This window comes from Falco biarmicus, chromosome 15, assembly GCF_023638135.1.
Source record: "Falco biarmicus isolate bFalBia1 chromosome 15, bFalBia1.pri, whole genome shotgun sequence".
NCBI classification, from domain to species: Eukaryota; Metazoa; Chordata; class Aves; order Falconiformes; family Falconidae; genus Falco; species Falco biarmicus.
Window position 1 is genome coordinate 10,917,533 of NC_079302.1, and position 20,207 is coordinate 10,937,739.

General features: G+C 38.2%; 1 protein-coding gene and 1 long non-coding RNA gene across 6 annotated transcripts in view; one reads left to right on the forward strand and one right to left on the reverse strand.

Moving 5' to 3' along the window:
• CDH5 (cadherin 5) overlaps positions 1 to 18,333 on the forward strand; it is a 28,794-nt gene extending 10,461 nt beyond the window's left edge. For 2 of the 4 annotated variants that reach the window (XM_056360542.1, XM_056360543.1), the window contains exons 2-13: positions 789 to 877; positions 4,955 to 5,156; positions 7,415 to 7,703; positions 7,793 to 7,909; positions 8,661 to 8,825; positions 9,239 to 9,426; positions 11,210 to 11,463; positions 12,017 to 12,159; positions 12,948 to 13,072; positions 14,218 to 14,326; positions 14,616 to 14,861; positions 15,662 to 18,333. In XM_056360542.1, the coding sequence (XP_056216517.1) occupies positions 4,968 to 5,156; positions 7,415 to 7,703; positions 7,793 to 7,909; positions 8,661 to 8,825; positions 9,239 to 9,426; positions 11,210 to 11,463; positions 12,017 to 12,159; positions 12,948 to 13,072; positions 14,218 to 14,326; positions 14,616 to 14,861; positions 15,662 to 16,155 (2,319 nt within the window). In that variant the 5' untranslated portion in view covers positions 789 to 877; positions 4,955 to 4,967 and the 3' untranslated portion in view covers positions 16,156 to 18,333. The remainder of the gene's footprint in view (positions 1 to 788; positions 878 to 4,954; positions 5,157 to 7,414; positions 7,704 to 7,792; positions 7,910 to 8,660; positions 8,826 to 9,238; positions 9,427 to 11,209; positions 11,464 to 12,016; positions 12,160 to 12,947; positions 13,073 to 14,217; positions 14,327 to 14,615; positions 14,862 to 15,661) is intronic. The other 2 variants (XM_056360541.1, XM_056360545.1) reach the window with 1 other exon arrangement.
• The window catches only part of LOC130159201 (uncharacterized), a 182,815-nt gene that overhangs the window by 76,275 nt on the left and 86,333 nt on the right, over positions 1 to 20,207 (reverse strand). For both annotated transcript variants that reach the window (XR_008825658.1, XR_008825657.1), the window contains exon 4: positions 8,944 to 9,000. This is a non-coding gene — a long non-coding RNA (uncharacterized LOC130159201). The remainder of the gene's footprint in view (positions 1 to 8,943; positions 9,001 to 20,207) is intronic.

Below are 20,207 nucleotides of genomic sequence, written 5' to 3' on the forward strand. Positions count from 1 at the left end.
ACATTTACCTTCGGTCTTAAACATCATATAAATGAGAAATTAATGTTAAAAATGGATTCTGTATGGCAGGGTTGTTCAGGGTCGTTTTGATACTTGACACTAGGTCAGATTCCGCTCTGTATCTATCATGGCTTCATTGAGCATAGTAATTTTGGAGGTGTTTAGATGATGTATCAAAGTAATTTTCTTGCATCTGAAAAAAATTTTGAAGGGTTCTCCGCTGTATATTGTAGGATTTAATACACTGCAAATTCAACATTATTTTTTGCACACAGCTCCTTAGGAATATTGGGAAGGGGTGCAACGAGGGGGAAACAGAATCAGAAAATACTTATTAAACTAAACTAAAGCTATCTAAAGTCAACTTTCCTGAAAAAGCTTTTGTGAAGAATTCTTTCTTAATTTTCTTTCTCTTTTAGCCCAGCCTGCGCGTGCCCATGGGCACACACCCATCCTGACACCCCACTCCCCAAGACACCACAGGGCCAGGGCCCCCACCCACAGCAAGGGCAGCTTAAGCTGAGCAAAAGCCCTCCTTCAAGCTCCATTTTTCTCCCAGTTGACTGAATACAGTATTTCAGATATTTAGTATTCCCTACATTTACATGGCTGCAGGCACGACAGCTAAGGTTTGATTAAAAACCAGAAATAGCAAAATTGCCAGTACTGTGGAATGGAATAGATTATGTCCTATAGTATCGATTTACTAGTAATGTTGTTGATATTTTCTGCTTTGATTAAACTCTCATTTTTGCATGGGGTTTTTAATTTTCATTTACATTGTTCAGATTTCAGCCATGACACTGTAAGAAAAAATAATCAAGTTTCCAGCTCAATCATCAACAATAATTTCATTTCCAGCTTTTCTGACAATCAGGTATGCAAATTATCTAAACAATATGGACACAAACCTTTTTAAATATATTTCTTTTCTGGTGAATGATAGCCACTTCAAGCAAATTTCTCTCTTAGGATGTTCGTTATCACTATTTCTAGTACTATAGCTGTTTTTCAGATGCTGAAAAATTCTCAAAGTCTAGCATAAGATTTTAGTCCAATCAACCAGAAAAATACATCATTTCAGCTACAACTGTCTCCTCATTTACCAAAGTTTAGAAACCTGGTTTAACATCTATTTAACAAGCAAGCATAGAACAGATTTCTTTGTCAACTAACCTAACCTCATACAAGCATTAATAAAGAATTTTAGAGTGAGAAGTAAACCAGATAAGAGGCAAATACCTACCACGGAAAAAACCACAAATGTTCACAAGAATATTTCATCAAATGTGTTTTCATTACATGGAGACTTTATTTATACTGGCTGCTCATTGACCTTACAGTTGATTCCTTACCAAAACACCTTGTAAAATGCAAATTTTTAATTAGTACAGTATTGTCTGTATCTCCGCCTGACATTTGTTTAGTAATTACTCCCAATCTGCAAGAAGAAACTATACCTTATGAGTCATGTGTCTCATAAATCAGTTTGAATACCAGAATTTCTCAAACTGTCTACAGCACCCTGCAGACCAAGAGTTATTTGCTAAAATAATTCAACGCATAAAATGAATAATGTTGGTGGGAAACCCATCATTTGCTGAAAGAAAATTTAAGAGCAAAGCAAGAAACTTAACTACTTGAATAAACCATTACCCTGCTAACTTTAAGGAACATTTATAGTCCCTGCTTAAATTGAAAAAAAAGTCTGAATTATTGGTCTAATCAGTTAGAGACAGAGGGGTAAGTGGAGACTGTATGTGAAGGTAGACTAGTGCTGGGGCCGCATGGCAGCCTGCCAGGGAGAGCCACACGTGGCAGGGCATGCTCTGCCATTTCCTTCTGCAGAAGCATGTGGCCACAGGGTCATTATTTGAAAGGGTGCATCTTATTCCCTTTTCTCAGTCCTGGCTGCCACAGCAGACATAAGAAGAAATGAAAAGCCAATCACTGCACATCATCCAACTGTCACCCCTCAGAAACTCGCTTGCTTCTGACTCCATGGGAACACACTCCCCTGCTCAGGCATGGGAATATCTCTCTTCTGCTGCTATCTCTGGCATTTCAAATGAGGTCTGATGGAAAGGAAAACTATCATGGCCAGAAAAAGAGAGAGCATTTAGTACAGCTTGTCAAGAGCTAACATCCATTCAACATGGCCTTCACACCAGGACAGTCCCCTTACCCAGTCACTACTCGGCAGGGTCCTGCTTCTGAAGCGTCTGCATGTGCTACCGAAGAAGGGTAGTCTTAAATATTGTGATGAATTCAGCTATGTATTCAACAGCAGAGGACTTCCAGCTGCCAAATGGAAAACTTGCACGGTATCACAGAGACAGTCTTTTCAGACTCAGCCTGTCCTATAGAGCAATGCCCATCAAATGTCCCTAGAAAAGACAGCGTGCAAAGTGCTCGTGTGCTCGTGTTACTTCTACCAAAACGAGAAACTTTGAAAGATGCTAGAGACAAAGTAGAAGTCATTTTTTTGCAAAAGGCTCTTTATCTCCATCTGTGTTTGACATACAGTGCATACCAGAGGGCAGACCAAACTCCACCAAACTGCTCACAAAGGAACCACTAACTTACAAAGGAGGCTGGATGAGTATTAACAAGGAATCCATTAATGAGGAGTTAAAGGAAGTCAAGCCACCTTAAAATCTAAGAAAATAAAGATGGATCTGCTGAGTGGAAGGGGTAGCTTAAGCTTCAGCTGAAATGTGCATATATTTAAAAAGATTCTGTCTAGTGCTTCCTGTATTAACCGCCATGCTTCCAACAAGGCCTGAACGGTGTGAAACACGAACAGGCCACCTACTTCAAAGGAGAGTTTGCATTTGCTGCATGGATCCATCAGAATCATCAGGATATTACCTAGTCCCAGAGCTCCTACACAGATAACCACACACTCGTTATGAATTTGAGCCTTCAGTTTCTGATAAGCAGTGTCCCTGTATGAGGATGCCAAAGGCCCAGAGTTGCTGTTACTGGTAATCACCTACTGGTAATCGCCCTCAGCAACACCAAGAGAAGTACCCTGAGGAGTCTGGCAGAGGGCATGGCTGAATCTGAACTGAGCATTAAGAAACAGAGAGGCAAATACTGGGAAAATATTTCTGGGAAGACACAAAATTTCTCTTTACAAAGTAGATTTCACTGAGACCAGTATGCTTTAGTGGAGATTTGACTATTTCAGTTTAAAAATGCTTTCTGCAAGGATGTTTGTAGATGTGTCACTTCCAGTGAAATGAATGGGCAACTGAAGTGGCCAGTATTGTCCTCGGTTTTCCCAAGTAATCTCCACCACAGCAGTACAGCAGATCTCCACTGTACCACAGCAACAAGAGAAAATGACATTTAAACACTATGGCCTGTTTTTTTCCAAAACTACAGCCTGTACTAGTCGCTGTTAACCAACTATTTTCTTTTGGTTATCATGTTTTGTAATTTTATGAATAAAAGACAGACTTAAGCGATCGCAACAGAATCCTATCAATGGTGTCCAGTTTCCAATTGTAGAATGTTCATGTACACAAATAAAGCACAGTAAAACAACTAAATCTTACTTATTTTTCTAAAAATATTCAGAGCCAAAGTGCATAGACTACAAAAAAATAGCTAAATTGATTCAGTTTCATATGACTCCACAGAACTGTATAAAACACAGCTGAGCTATTAAAAAGCAACTTCAAAGCCACCTTAGTCATTTCCTGCACAATCGTAAAGAAGGAATGTTCCTCAGCTTATGTACAACAATGCAGAAGAGAAGTACAGGAAAGCAAAATTTTACGGCAAATAAAATGTTTTTACTGACAATGATGCTGCACCACGGGATAACACTGATTGCCTAGTTACCAAAGAGTAATTTTGGAAACATCTCAACACCTTCCTGCCGAAAATATTAATTTAATCTCGCATCTAGCAACCTGCGTGATGTTAACTTCTCTGTCACAATTAGCAGTTTTATTTTTGATGTGCATGCTGACAGCTCCTAAAAGCTAATGGAAAGTGATTTATGTGTAATTTAAAGTCTGATTATTTGAGTGTTAAAAGTTTCCTGACAGTCCTTTATATTGGGAAGGGGAAATTTAGCACAAAAATGAATCAGCTTTGCTACATGAAAATAACTTCTCAATCTGATATGAAAGTCAGGCCTCAAGTTTGCTAATATTAACATATGATGCAAAAATATAGTTTAACCTGAGAATAATTTCACAAATGATCATTTTGTAGATGGCAAAATCTGAGAACAGGGGATGAACAAACTTTACATGCCTCTTCAAACATTTCAAAAGACAAGAAACTGAATCAATAAATGAGCTCTCTGAGCAAGATAATTTGCTAAATTGTACTTGGAATTGATTGAAAATTTCACATGAATCATTTTTTCCACCAAAAAAACCCAGATTTCATTTTAAGTCAATATTTTCCATATGAAGATATTGACTACAGTATATTTTGTGCCAGGGAAAGTAAAAACATTGCATTTCGGTTCATCAAGCTGGAACATTTCATTTCAAGTTAACATAAACTTTGACCTGGCTCAGCTTTGGTGTTGCTTCCCAAGGCTGGTCTCCCCATGAGCTATGCTCTGCAGCCAGACTGTGCTTCCCGCAATGCCCAATGGGTAACCTTCACTACTCAATCTTCTCTTCAGAATAACTACAGTAGCTCAAATGGATAATGGCTTTTATGCTAGCTTTCAAAACTTGCACATTTTTTTATTTCATTAAAATATTTTTGTTGGGGTTTACAGTTGTCACCTAGTTAAAACCATTTCATGGAAGGAAGCAGCCCAATATTTCAAATTTTGATGCTCAGACAAATGAAAACAAATACAGAAAGCAATTAGACTTTCCTGTAGAAGGAAAGTCCATTTGCACTTCTATGTCTGCTCTCTCTGATTAATTTGATTCTGTTGTTATTTATAGTTTTAATATTTTATATTACTTTCTAGGCTACAGAAGAAGATGAACCACCTTATCCTACTTTTCTCATTGTTCTTGGCTCCAGCATTTGCTGACAAAGAAAGTCAGAAAACAAACCAAAACTTTTCTTCAAACAATGCCAGTCATAAACGACTGAAAAGAGACTGGATATGGAACCAAATGCATATCAAAGAAGAAATAGATACACCATTACCACACCATGTTGGCAAGGTAAATGGCAGTCTGTTAGCAATGAATAATTAGAAATGCAGACAGCAAATTAGTATCTTGAAAAATATTACTTGTTTGCAGTCTAGGCAGAATAGAATCTCATGTTAAAATCTCAAGAATGTGGACCCAGGGTAAATCAAGAATAATGTCAAAGGGATTCTTACTCTTTTGAAGAATATAAATAAATTCTAGCGAATGGCAAGTATGGAGTATCCACAGTGCAGAAACAATTGCATTGCATGCAGGTGCACAGTTAGGAAGGAAGTCTGGCAGCTTATGTATGTCAATATTTTTCTGTAGCTCAAGATCCTTTCAAAAACCTAGGAGATCATCTGATAAAAACATATGCATTAAAAAACATACACCTTACAACTCTCAGCTTGGATACAAAAGTGTTATGTTTATGAATACTGTTACACAATTAAAAAATTTCTTGCACAAAGTGAAAGAAAATAACTTTTAAAAATAATAATGAGCATTGACCTGCTTGCAAACTCATTTTCTTCAGGGCAGCGCTCATAAAATCCTATGATTAACTGCATATCACCCAGACAAAGTTCTTCCAATCTAGTCTTTCAAATTGAACTACTTTGACATTTTTCAGATAAATGCAGTTGTACGTTTTCCTCCCATGTACAACAATCAGCATCTGTCAAGGCTGTCTCAGTAAAGTGAAACAGACCTTTCTGGATCAGTGCTGCTCACTGGCAGAAAGCACAAGAGAGAGAAAAGAGGCTATAGGGTACTCTCAGCTAACACAGGGTATCTCTGTTTCATTTCAGACCAATTCAGTAGCAGATTGAGGAGAATGCTTCTATTCCTCGAGCTGTCCTAAATAAGAGTAATTCACTTTGTACTGTGTGTGCTCTGTGGACTTTCAACAGTGGAATGCTTCTGATTGCTTTTGCAATGGCTGTGTTCAGTGCATTGCATTTGCAGGATTGAACACTTGATAAACCCTTTAAAAAAGGCCACAGCAGCAGCGTGGCAGAACTGAGTGACAGCTGCAGGAATATGCTGATACATTTTGATTTTATCTTTCACGACCTTGGATGCTTTCCTTTGTATGTTCATCCCCAGTTTTAGAAAAGGCAGTCTTGGCAGTCTATACCTTTTACACTGAATAAGTAAATAAAAATTGAGAAAGAAGACACAGACTATACTATCTTTGAGACAAGGGTGAGGTATTTCTCATGTTATGCCTCCAGATCTGTAAACCGTTCTTCAGCAGCACCACAGCCAGAAGCATGATTAATTATGTGGAATGAGGGAAGAAAATTTTAATGACACATTTCAAAATAGAAAACAGTAAATGACAACTGCAGGATAAATCAAATCCTGAATACCAAACAGTTGCAATTTATGATAACATCAGTAACAAAAGACTAGAAATTCTTGATCAAACCCAGCAATTGTTGATAAATAGCTTGCTGAAATAAGAATGCTGACATAGCGCATGGAAAAATTGTGGTTTAAACCTTCTACAAGTGTCCTTAGATGGGTGAAGGTATAGAAAAGGAAGATTCATTAGATTATCTGCAGATTAAATAATGTGCAAAACCATTCGGGATTGGATTAAATTACATTTTAAAATTGATTGATGTTCTTTCCTTTTCCCAACCCTTTTTCATTGCATATAATCTTTAATTGTAAAACCTATGGGGTGGAAATTTAATCTTACTGTCATAGCATTAGCCTAAAGACTGACTGTCAAAAAACTGCATGTGACTCCACACAAGGAAGCTGTCAGCTCTGGCAGGAATTCTGCTAAATGCTAAGCAATAGAGACTGATGTTGAATAATGTCAGTAGCTGTGAACATAGATATGATTCTGTATTTCTGTGAAATCTAAGCAAAATCTCTGCTAAGTTCAGAAGGTTACTCGCCAACAAGAGTAGCTCAAATTGAATGTGGTAGTGTCTGCTATTTCATACATAATGAGGTTAATGATTTGTATGTGTTAACTGCATGAACAGTTTATGTCTTTAGGAAATGTGAGGTATGATCTAAAAAGAAATTGCTTCTTGATATATAAGCAAGCAAGCTTCAGTCTGGATGCAAGTTTCATCCTTTAACCCTGCATAGCTGTAGCTGCTGTGGTGCTGTTTGCTCAGTAATACTTCAGCTGACATCAAAAGTCTTGGTGGTTATCCTGGTTTCAAACTGAGTCTGAAGAAGTCCTGATTGTGTGTATCTTTCGTGTTGCATCTGGATGCCAAAGCCCACTTTTATCTCTTTGAAATATACTTTCCTTCTAGATCACATCAAGTGTAAGGAACAACAACGCTAAGTATATTATTGAAGGTGAATATGCCAACACTATTTTTAAAGTGGAAGAAACCAGTGGTGATGTATATGCATTTGAGAGGCTAGACAGAGAAAAGAAAGCAGAGTATGAGCTGACAGCTCTCATTATTGACAGAAGAAACAACCAGTCACTGGAACCTCCATCTAAATTCATTATCAAGGTTTATGACATTAATGACAATGCCCCTGTGTTTGTACAAAAAGTATTCAATGGATCTGTCCCAGAAATGTCACCAGTAGGTACGTTATTCCATCACTCATTTCCCTTCATGTCTCTTATTAATAAACAGAATTTATACTAAATATGGTGTTTGAAAATCTTTTTGTAGGAACCTCAGTCACCAAAGTGACAGCTGTAGATGCTGATGACCCAACAGTTACTGGTCATGCCACAGTTACCTACCAAGTCATTAAAGGAGACGAATACTTCACAGTTGATGACTCTGGTAGGTCAGATACACAAGTGTCCTTACACTTTGTAGAAAACAGTTTTAAGGGTTTTCATTCTCACAAGAGGGATAATAATTCAAAATATAATTTTAACCATAATTTAGAAAATATTTTTCATTCACACTCACACAATGCCACTGTTCGCCTCTGGAAATGAAGTAATAAACTCGGGGTATCAGGTGCCATCAACTAAATGAGAAGATAAAAGGTCTTTTTTTTTTCCCCCACTGATTAAGAGACTGACTAGGAACCAATATAAGTTCGTGTTTTCAGTTTAGCACAGATACCATTCCTTTGACCAAACATGAAAAGGAAATACATAAATTCTGAAGCAGCATTCAATAATCAGTAACTCAACCCTTTGCCTTCCTAAACTTTCTTGTTTAAATTTTGCCTACTTTTAAAAAGAATGTCAGTATCTCTTGTAACCTTACTACTCCTCTGGAGCAAAATAGCTCAGATAAAGAGGTGTTCAAACAAACTCCCTAGATGCTGTAATGACTAAGTTTAGGCATTGTTAGACTGCTTCTAAGCAGCAAAGTTCAGTTTAAAGGAAAGTATAGTACAATATCTTCCAAATATTTCATCGTGTAGAAAGACTTGTAACATTTCTAGCCTTAGAAAAATACCACTGTAAAAATGCTACTTAAAGCTGAATGTGTGGCGTAACACAAAAATTTGCTGTTAAAATTAAGAGATGTTAGACATGCTGCAAAATCTAATAATATTCAACATTATTTTTCAAAGGTGTGATTTCTACGACAAGGGCTGATTTAGACAGAGAGAATCAATCAACATATGAAATTATTGTTAAAGCAAAAGACGCTCCAGGGTCTTCTGGGGATTCAAGCACAGCTACAGTCATTATCACTTTAACCGACATCAATGACAACTTCCCAGTATTCAAACACCGTAAGTATCACGCAAGCACTGTAGTATTTGGAAACCAAGGGGTGACACAGCTATAATGAATTTATATCAGGGTTCATCACAATTCAAATCTTCTTAGAAGTGGACAAAAGAATCTTACATATTCAGAAGGTCTTCTGTATTTCAGCCCTAGCTACGCTTCCTGGGTGAAGCACACCTAGAGAAGAAAATAAAAAACAGTATTAATTTCATCACTTTGTACAAGATCTTGACAATTTTGAGAATTACTTATACATTTATAAAAAATACATCAAAGTTCTGTCTGCAGAGATATATAATGCTGAATTCTCAATGAAATATCTTTCTGTATGTCTATAAACTAAGAAGAAATTTTAACTAAGTTCTAATTTCCGTGTACTCACACTTCATGCCTTTTTTGTTGTGTTTTTTAACAGCATCGTTTCACTTTAAAGTTCCTGAAAACATTTCAGTCGGAGGAGAAGTTGGCAGAGTCAAAGTAGAAGATATTGATGAACCACAACATAGAAATACAAAATACAGTTTTGTCAGAGGAGATTACAGGGACACCTTTGAAATTGTAGCAAATCCATTTACAAATGAAGGAATCATTAGGCCAAAGAAGGTACTTCTCCCAGTAACAAAGATGATTATTTTGTTTTTCCATGTGTAACAAGAGTGTTTGATTCAGTTTGGGATTAGCAGCAGGAAAAAATGGAAATGCGTGGAAGTCAGCATGAAATACATTTATCCTGAAAACCCTGTTCTGTAAGCTCTGTGAGAAGAGCTGGTGATTCACTAGTTCATTTCAACTGCCAGTCCCAGGAAAATATAGAATTACTGCAGAGCGCAATGGGGATGTCAGATATTTAGGTTACACGCTTCAGGCTCCTCTCAAACTCCAGATATTTGGATGGTTCAAAGTGATTTTAAGAGCTGAACCAACTGACCAGGTCAAAGAATCTTTCCCTTCTACAGCCCATGTGAAACCAAAGTAGAAAATGTGAAGAACTTCACCTGACCACGCTTCTAAAAATGCTCTTTACAGTTTGGCACTTGCTCCAACCTGAGCCACAGCTCTCTTACTTTCCTCAGGGTGTTTTCAGAGGTTCCCCACTAATTCCTTGTAACTCTGTAAGAGGGCCCAGACTCTCCAAAGCCTTTATTATGGTTTGCTCTTGTTTTTTTAATTCTCAAATCTACTTGATTTGTACCAAGGGACTTCCCTGCATTATGCAGAGCACTGCCAAGCCAAGAGTTCATTGGTTCATTGATTTCATTGACTTACAATAAAAAAAAAAAAAAAATAAAAAAAAGAGGGAGAGCTATAAATCACCTCCTGTAATCCTCAGATTGACAGGAATGTGTTTTTCACTTCCAAATGTCTCTCTAACTGTTAACACTAGAAATGTCATTAAGAAGAGAAAACTTTAAGGAAAAAAAGTACCAAATATTCCAAGACCAGCAGTAAAGTCTTCAGTTGTGGTCACACTAGATGTAAGCAGCTTTCTTTCACCAAATTCAGCCTTTCCTCTGGTCTTTCCAGGACCTGAGGAATCCATTGCTTGCAACTTCTGCCCAGAGGAGAAGCAATAAGAGACCCCACAGATATACACACTGGTTGATTTGAAATCAGCTCATCTTTTAACATGCAGTGGGCAAAGTTCACCCCACTGTTTGTAACATGCTTTTGGCTATGCACATGTCATGATTTTAAATACGCAATCACGTGAGATAAAATTTCATCCGCTAGATAAGCACTATCACTTCCATTTGCAATGTCTATGTCTACTCAAAGAGAAAAACAGAAGTCACCACAACTAATTACTGTGTATTTCACGGTGCTTTTATAATCCCAGGCGATAGTGCAAAGGGACCCAAAATTTGAAATAAGCGATAGCTTGGGCATTTCTTAGTGCTCTGGCTCCTGGCCTTCCTTCCATTGTGTGACTCCTTTCACAATCTCAGTCAACGGGAAAAACAAGGAAGCGGATGCCAGTTATCATTAAATGCCCCGGCTATCAGTCAGTGCAGCTATGAAGTCTGCCTTCAACGACTTCAGAGCAGAAAGCCTAGCAAAGAGGAGAATATGGTCCCCAGCCTTTGAGAAAAAGGAACTAAACAAGTTTTAGTAGCTACAGAATTATAAAAAGAAAATTACTTAAACCAAGAAATACTTGCTGACCCTAGAATACTGGATGGATCTGTTCAAAACCAGTTGTTGTTCAAGTCACTCTGTGAAAGAGAAGTTCTGGTTGGAAATGCTTTCCCAAGATTGCTAAGATGCAATTTGGTAATATTTCCAAACATGAATTAGAGCACAGAGCTTAAATTTGCATAGATAGCTAAGGCAAAGTTTACTTGGACATCTCCAAAGCAAGAATATCTGTGTTTGTCTTTTTTTCTAGCCCCTGGACTTCGAAAAAGTAGCAGAATACAGGTTTGACATTGAAGCAACAGATCCCACCGTTGATCTTCGCTATTTCAAATCCGGTGGCTCTAGGAGCATATCGACAGTCACCATTGAAGTCACGGATGTTGATGAGCCTCCTGTCTTCACTAAACTACCATATGAATTCAAAGTAAGGGAAAATGATCCAGAAATAAAAACACTTGGTTCCGTTTGGGCACACGACCCTGACGCAGCTAAACGGAAGATCAGGTAACACGACATCAGCTTTAGTAACTATTTTAAAGTTGAGAGTTTGTTAATGATTCCAAGAATTTGACAAAGCACTGAGATTTTGGCCCTAATTTTTGGAATGTGCATGCCATTAAAAAAAAAAAAAATCCGATTTGATTTTTCCAGCACTGCAGCCATGGACATTTATATATGGTAATCAACAAATACGAACACAAATTACATTTACCCATGTAATTACCACATAACCTTACAATAAAGCATTTGCACATTTACAGCAAAACACATAATCCTGGGTATCTTCATATGCTTATAATTTATTGTTACATTGTGTTAAAGCATGTGCTTTGGAAAGAACAGATTCTGAAACAGCAAAAGAATAATCTGGGAACTTTTCTGATGGATATATTTCGCTCTCACAGCTTGCACAATTTCAGGGAAATATGCTCAGGCCACCTGGTCAAGATATTAACGTAATTTGTCAAGAAATCTCTGACCTTCCACTACTAAGAACTAAAGTGAAATACAGTATTATCACCCTTGCATTGACATATTCTTTTTAAACAAAAAACAGATTTATTCGACGAAGAGCTAGTCCTAATGGAGACTATATTAGGGTATCTGATACTGGAATTATTCAACTTCCCAAGCCCCTGGACAGAGAATTCAGCTCCTCATACAACATCACTGTAGCAGCTCAGGAAATCCTTGAAGATGGTAAGTGCTATCCACTTCCCTATTCGGAAGAAATCAGTATACAGCTTTACAGCAGGACTAGCTTATCAAAAAGGAAAGCCACAACCTGACAGCCTGTTTCCACTAAGCTATGAATGAAAGGGGTGTTTGCAGGGTTTGCACAATAATCTTCCAAATCAAATGAGTACCTACAAATAGGCCAAATACGGTTTTAAGATTTGGGCCCTGGCTGTTATAAAAATGAATTCAGTTTGTTACAAGGAATAAAAAGAGCGTGAGGAGAGGAAGCAAGCTTGGGAAACAGGAACAAGCCTGTGGTTAGAGCAGAAACATCCCAGCCAACTGCACCCACTCATACAGGTACAAAATCACGCTCCCACCCCGCCGCCCAGGCAGCACGGCCGCACAGGCATCCCCGCACAGCTTCGCTCCGGTTCAGGAAGCAGGGCCGGCCTTTCCTGGAGGGTGACAGATATTTAATAATATCGACGTGGCCTGTTCTGTGTCTGGTGCCTTAGTGCCAGAGAATGATGCTGGATCTCATAGCCACACAAGGTGATGAATCGGGAAGCCATAAGCAATTGTCATTTTCTTCCTCACAGATCATTGATGATTTAGCCGAATAGGAGAGGTTTTAGGAAAATATCTGAATCTGTCAAAGGAAATGTTTTAATTAATGATGGAGCTAGAAACTCACCGTATTCATCATGCAGGAGGCACAGAGGTACACACAAACAGTGGAAAGGCAGGACTAGACAGCACTGAGATTCCAGACATCTCAGAGACCTGTACTACTGTTGTCATTGCAGGCCGTCTTTCTGACAGAGAATCACATGCCCAAGTTCACGTAATAGTTACTGATGAAAATGACAATGCTCCAGAACTTGTTTATCCTGAGGAACCCAGAGTGTGTGAAAACGCTGCACCAGGAAAGGTGAGACAGGAGGCAGTTTTTCCCCTTAAATCTGTATTACCTGCTTGCAAGCTCAAGGGAAAGATGTCTTTTAATAAAAGTTAGTCTCAGCTTTCATACCTAAGCACTTAACCATATCACTGATTTCCACAACATCAGTGGTCAGAAATCTCTCTTCAGGACTTTACACTCTTGGAATATTGAGTTTTATCTGCTTACACACTTGGGCTGCACAGTTCCTTGCCCTACAGGCTTTTAAATACATACACGCATCAGCAATTGAACTGTGAAATACAGTCAAGCCTTGCAGAGCAAAAATTAGCAATTCAGTTTTATCACACAAATGTTCATGTGATACTGAGAATAAAACCACTTCAAAATACTAAGAGAAAGACTGCTGTATGTAACACCACTGCAGTGTTGGATAGCTCTTTGAGGAACCTGTGCTAGTGGAAGGTGTCCCTGCCCATGGCAGGGGGGTTGGAACTAGATGGTCTTTACGGTCCCTTCCAACCCAACCCATTCCATGACTGCATGACTCATCAGTGTGCAAGTATCTGCATGCACAAATGGTGTGAGACATTTGGCCTCAGACACAAGTATTTAGCCCATACATGTAATGTTTGTTTAATTAAGAGACTTTGTCACAGACTGGACTCTGATGGAATCTGTTAGAACACACAAGGTGTTATTTCACCTTTAATTTAAATACCCTTGGGCCATAATCATACACATTTTTATATTTTATACATCTACCCCACTTGATTTTTTCCAAGACAAGCATGTCCTTCAAGAGTGGCAGTCTCAACGACATTCAATGAATAAGTCATACTTCTAAGTTGAACACTTTAGAAGAATCCATCTTAGGCATTTAAATGAGCCATATGCCTTTGAGGGGAAGACTTTTTTTGTGCTTTAGTTACACAAGATTTCCTCTTTTGTTTCCCACCTGTGAATGAAGGGGCAAGACTGCTCTTTGTGAAGACCTACAAGGAAATTACTTGCCTTGAAAGAACTTGAAGAGGAGCACCACAAGATATCTTTGTCCTGCCCTTTACTGAAGGGCTATACAGGATACACAGCCCAGCTCTAACTTAAATACTCTAAGCTGTTTTATCACTGGAGGCAATGTATGCTGAAAATTATGACCTCTTCCATCTTTGCAGGTCGTCATCAGGATTTCAGCTACTGACAAAGATGAAATATCACCTAGAGGTTTCTTCAAATACTCCCTGGCCACAGAAGATAGCAACTTCTCCTTGATTGAGAACTACGGTACCGTATCCCTGCAATGCATTTTCTCAGTTAGTCTAAGTGAGACACTAGGACACAGGGAAGAAAAGCTGTGGCAATGACCTATGATTGGTCTAGCTGAGCTAAGTAACAATTTATTTTTAAAGGTTTAACTTACTGAGGGGAAAAATGTTGTTTGTTGCCACCCAAGTTTCACTGGGTTTGCTAAGGGCTGTCTCTGTCTGAGGGGAAGATGTACCAACTGACTGATAATCTATAAGGAAAATCTGGTAGAGATTATCACTTAATTAGATGTCATTACTTCTTCCAGATAACACAGCTAATATCACTGTCAAATATGGACAGTTTAATCGTGAACTTGCCAAAATCCACTACCTGCCTGTCATCATCTCAGACAATGGTGATCCTGAGCTCAGCAGCACAAATACACTTGTCATCAGTGTCTGCAAGTGTAATGAAAAAGGCAACTTCACTTTTTGTGAGGAAAGAGCTAAACAAGTTGGAGTTAGTATACAAGCACTGGTGGCAATTTTTATCTGTATCTTCACAATCATTGGTAAGTATTTGACTTCTGTAGTGTTCTCTGACTTAAAACGTGGGGATTTTGTTTTGTTTTTTCTTAACTGAGATCTACAAAAGCTTTGTGGATATAAAATGGTCACGAAAGCAGAAATACTGTAATTATTGGACTCATCTCACTTTTCTTTCTATTTGGCCTGTTAGCATACTTTCAGCTACAAAGCTGTTCATTCTATTGGAACGGCTGAGACACTGGAAAGGCTAATGCACGTTTGCATAATATACTAGATTTACTGTTACTAGGCTCACATGCAGCTATAAAACAGGAAATTTGTGCTGGAACAACAATAGGATTCCTGTTTCCAAAGGCTGAACTAGTCTAGAAACCCTTTAAACAGTATAATGAATGTATATACATAAAAAAATCTGTAACCAATCAGCAGATCAGTACCTATTTGCTGTATTTGGAATCTGTCAGAGAAGGGGCAACATTTTTTCTTGTCTAAGAAGAGGCCTCCTTTGCAGTTACCACATAAGTGGCATTTGACGCCTGGCACTAAAAGATTTAGTTCAAGGCAGTAGTTGATTCAATGACCTTGTGACACTACGCATTTGTTCTTGTGATTCCAGCTCAAGAGTCAGTTGTACAATTCCTGTACAGACTGAACTCCTTCGAGAACATAAAAATCCTACAGCTAAACTATTGTTTAATAAATGTTTAAAAAAAATCACTCCAGAAAAAAAAGTCAATTCAGACTGTGTTACATATCTTAAATGCAATTTGTTTGACTTCCTTGCTTCTCTATTTACACACGCTCATCTAAGTTTTCTTTGCAGTGATCGCATTGTTAATTCTTCTAAGAAAGAGACACAAGAAGGATTTGAGCAGTCTTGGGAGGAATGTGGCAGAGATTCATGAGCAGCTTGTCACTTATGATGAAGAAGGTGGTGGTGAAATGGATACCACCAGCTATGATGTGTCTGTACTCAACTCCGTCCGCAAGAATGGTATAAAGCCAGAAGCAGTTCCCTCTCCATATGCACAAGTCCAAAAGCCTCCTGGAAATATACCTTCTGCCGCTGGAGAAATGGAAATGATGATTGAAGTTAAGAAGGATGAAGCCGACAATGACAGGGATTTGCTGCCATATGACACACTTCACATTTATGGCTATGAAGGTGCCGAGTCCATTGCAGAATCTCTCAGTTCTTTGGAATCAGGCTCCTCAGACTCAGATATTGATTATGACTTTCTAAATGACTGGGGACCCAGGTTTAAAATGTTAGCCGAGCTGTATGGATCAGAGCCAGATGAAGATTTTGTGTATTAAGTTCAATTTAGCCATGAATTTTCTCCCTCCCCCTACAGACAGACATCAAGAGACTGCCAATGGCCAAAGAAGAACTCGCCGCTCTTCACTCAAGCCATACTAGGATTTCAAACAGACATGAAAAAAAAAAACCCAAAACCAAACCTGACAGCAGTAGAGTTAAAAACAAACACACAGATCACATATATTGACTTCCCCAGCACTGCTATCCTTGCCAACATTCAGTTCTTTCCCCAAAACTGCTGCTCGAGGACCTGCTTGAGTCTTCTAGGAAACAACTCCTCTCCCTATCCAGATAGACACTTCTCCTTAAAAAGTGGTTTTGTCCCCAGTTTCTCCTTCATTCCTCTCCTCCTGTACTGTTTTCATCAACATGCATTCAAGGTCACCATCCACTGGAAGAGAGAGGTGTGCTGGTGTTGGGAAGGAATGTTTTTAATAACCTCCTGCATCTCCAGCCAGCTGGTTTGCCTGGCCCTCTTGTAACATCTTTATTGGTATTCCACTCTTTACACATACTCAGCAGACGAGAGGTGGAACACATGGTCTATCAATTAATATTAGAAATTATTCCATCACTTTCAAAAAGAGACACGATTTATCCTTTCCAATCTATTAATTATTCTTGCTTTATAGTCTTCTACTACATATATGAGTTGCTAAAGATAAAATTAGACAGGATTTTTAGATGCACAATCTGGTTTCATCTGTCATTTTTAACAGCCTGATAATGATTTCAGGCACCTTTCTGGCATGCTAGAATTTGCTCTAGCTAGCAGAAAAAATTGGTTTTTTCTTTCTGTAAATAGGATCTCAGTGTTACTCAATGAAACATATCCTGCAGAGCAGGAAATGTGCAGATCAGGGGAATGTTAAGACTCCAATACTGTAAATCTCTCTAGATGGAAACATAGGTCTCTAGATTTCTAAAGAGGCTGAATAGGGTTTTTTATTCAATGTTATTAAAGCAACTGTAATTTTTCAGGGACAAAAAGATGAAGGGCCTCATTACTGTGAAACTGTTTTGACTTTTTCCTAAGCAGGTACTGTAAAACGGGTATTTTCCACCTAGGAAAATATTGTAGACTTCCAAACCAGAATGCTACACACCCACACATTTGTCTGCATAAAAGACCCGCAAATGTAAGTAAGGTTTTGGAGCTGCAACTACTATGTCCCTGGTAAGCGTGTGTTTAGTTTTTCGCCTGATGAAGAGCTACAGAATGAACAGAATGAAACTTCCCATGCAGGAAATTACCCAGCCAAATACATTTTGTAAAAAGTGGGTCTCTTAGGACAATGGCGTGTCTCTGGCTTCTGGCAATGCAGATTCCCATTGCCCTCAAGAGGAACAGAGCCTTACCACACAGATACTCAATTTGCAGAATCTGTGCTGGAGCTGTATGTATTAGTTTAGCTGATCTGATTATTTAAATTTGGTAGCTAACCAAATAACACTAAATCCTTTTTTTTCCTAAACCAGTGTAGTGGAACCTCACAAATTTGCTTTTCACTTATTCATGTCATCTCTAATTTACACTCCTTTCCCCCAAAATGCTTTCTTGGCAGGAAACTACAATGCATTATAATATGGGCTCACATTAGTCCTCAGTACTGTAAAAAGTTGTCTGATACAGTACGTAGCTGGACCCTAACGCCTATCATTGTCAACAATGCTATCACTCAAAATTTCAAATATGAACTAAAGGAAAACTAAGCAGAATTCTGTCCATCAGTCCAATCAGTTTGGGATCACAGCCTTTATAAAAGACATACCTTTTGGGATGACAGCCTTGGTTTTATTTTTAATGTGTTCATTCTCTTCTGTGTTGCTTAATCCAGTCAATAGTGTATGCTATTGTGGTTCCACATGTTAGTATATTATAAAAAATGCTAACTAATAATACTTACAGTTTAAGGTTTTCATCAGTAACTAAGGTATTGCCTATCAACAGCTAAAGTTAGTTATGAAATTATTTAGTTCAGTAAGTAAAGTACTTTGGTAAGCATCATACAGATAGTATTAACTGTAATTGCTATTTTTAAGCCTGTTTTATAAAGCTGTTTTAAGGAACACTGTATCAATTTCCACTGTATAAAGATGTTTGCACTGGATAGTTTCTTTTTATATTCTTGGACTGTATTTTTTTTTTTACTACATAAAAGCCAGTATCTCAAGTTTGGATTTTCTGTGCATTAATGAGCTTCACACAGAAGACAATACCAGGCTTTGTACCACAGTGAACTCAACCATAAAGATACTGGTACCTACACTCTAAACACACTCGGACTAGACATATATTCACCAAAGGACTTTCTGTAAAAGAAGTTTTCTTCCACTCCTTGGAAAACTGTCAGTAAATCTCCTGGGGTAAGAAAAAAAAAAAAAAAAAGCTCTAACAGTGAAGTCTGGTTTCAGCAGCTGGTAAGGTTGAACCCTCTCACTTTGGAGGACTCGTGTATGCCAGTGCTACAGGATGCACTCAATTTCCGAGCAGATGTTTGGTATTTTAGCAGCCAGGCATCCAGGAGTGATTTTGAACCACCATGTTTACTGAGATCCTGCCCTTTTTTCCTACTGGAAAGTACTCCTCTTAAATGGTAAAGGACACACTGCAAAACAGAAAGTACTAACACCCTGGGTCAGTGCATACACCCTTACCACTGTTACCTCAATGAGAAAAAAGGATGACACTCCCAGCACCACCACCCCAGCCCCCAGCCTGCTATCTTCCTCTTCTCTGATCTGCTGCTACAGTCAAATGCAAGCAGGATTACCCTGTAGCACAGAGAAAGTTCCAGCTTTCTCACAGTCCAGGATTTAGATAGGACATGACAGAAAAGTACAGACCAGTGGCAGAAAACAAAAAGACCTCTACATTTGCAGCTTTAGATAGCACAGTTCCTTACCACTGCCTTTTCTCTACTAGCAATGATTACCCCAATATATCCCCAAGATTATTCCAGCACTTAAAAAAAATCACATCAATTTTCCCCAGATATAGTACTTAGAATTTACAAAGTCTGGAATAAAGCAAAAAAGTTCAGTTCCTTCTCTGCTAATTGCCATGAGCAAACTCCAGATCAAACACACTTTAGTAGAAGCTGTATTAAAAACACAATAGATGTGCTAATTATGTTATAATGAAATGCATTTTTCCATAGAAAGAATTTGATTAAACAGCTACTTGCAACTTGTAGCAGAGATTCTCATAAAGGTTTTCATTATTCATTTAATTAATATGCATTTTAATCTCTTATCCCTAAAAATATATCATAAATTATTTTATTACATTCAGACATAGAAGTTCCTGCTATTTAATAAAGGTTTTTTTACTCCCACCTCGTTAGAAATTTTTATGAAATAATGACTTGTGATCAGAATCCTTGATAGGTATCAAAGCAGCAATGAAAAGCTGTTTGAATATTAACACCTGGCACACTGCCATGCTTCCCAGATAGGTCAGGTGAGCTAAGGTCCCCTTATCAAAACAAATTTCCAATGTTCAGAGAAAGAAAGAACAATCATATTAGGTATTATCTGATTACAGTCCAGTATTACTGATACACCATCTGGAAGAATTTAACAACAAATACCGTGAAAACAGAATAATTAGTTATAAAAGGAAAAAACCATTTTTTTTTCTAGTTCTTGTTCTTCAGTCAGTGGGTTCTTCCCTTTTCTCCCATCAGTGACAAAGGCTTAGAATGCCCGCAGAAAGGACAACCCAACCTGGCAATCAGACTTGCTGAAGCACAGGTACTGTCATCCAGCCAGGACCAACTGTAGTGAGCAAGTCATGTAAAGCCACACTCGTTTTTTGGAGCTTAGAGTTCAGAGTACAGATCCACATATATATATTTTAAATGGTTTCACTCCTATGCATATGTCACATGCAGGAGAAATGCTCAGGGTGGTAGTGAACATGTAGATCACTATCCTATTTGGCTAGAAATAATAGATATACTTCCTTCCATTATATTTCAGGTAGGGCTAGGACAGAAAAAAGAATAATGGCCATCTTTCCTCATCTATTCTCCCTCCCTACTTT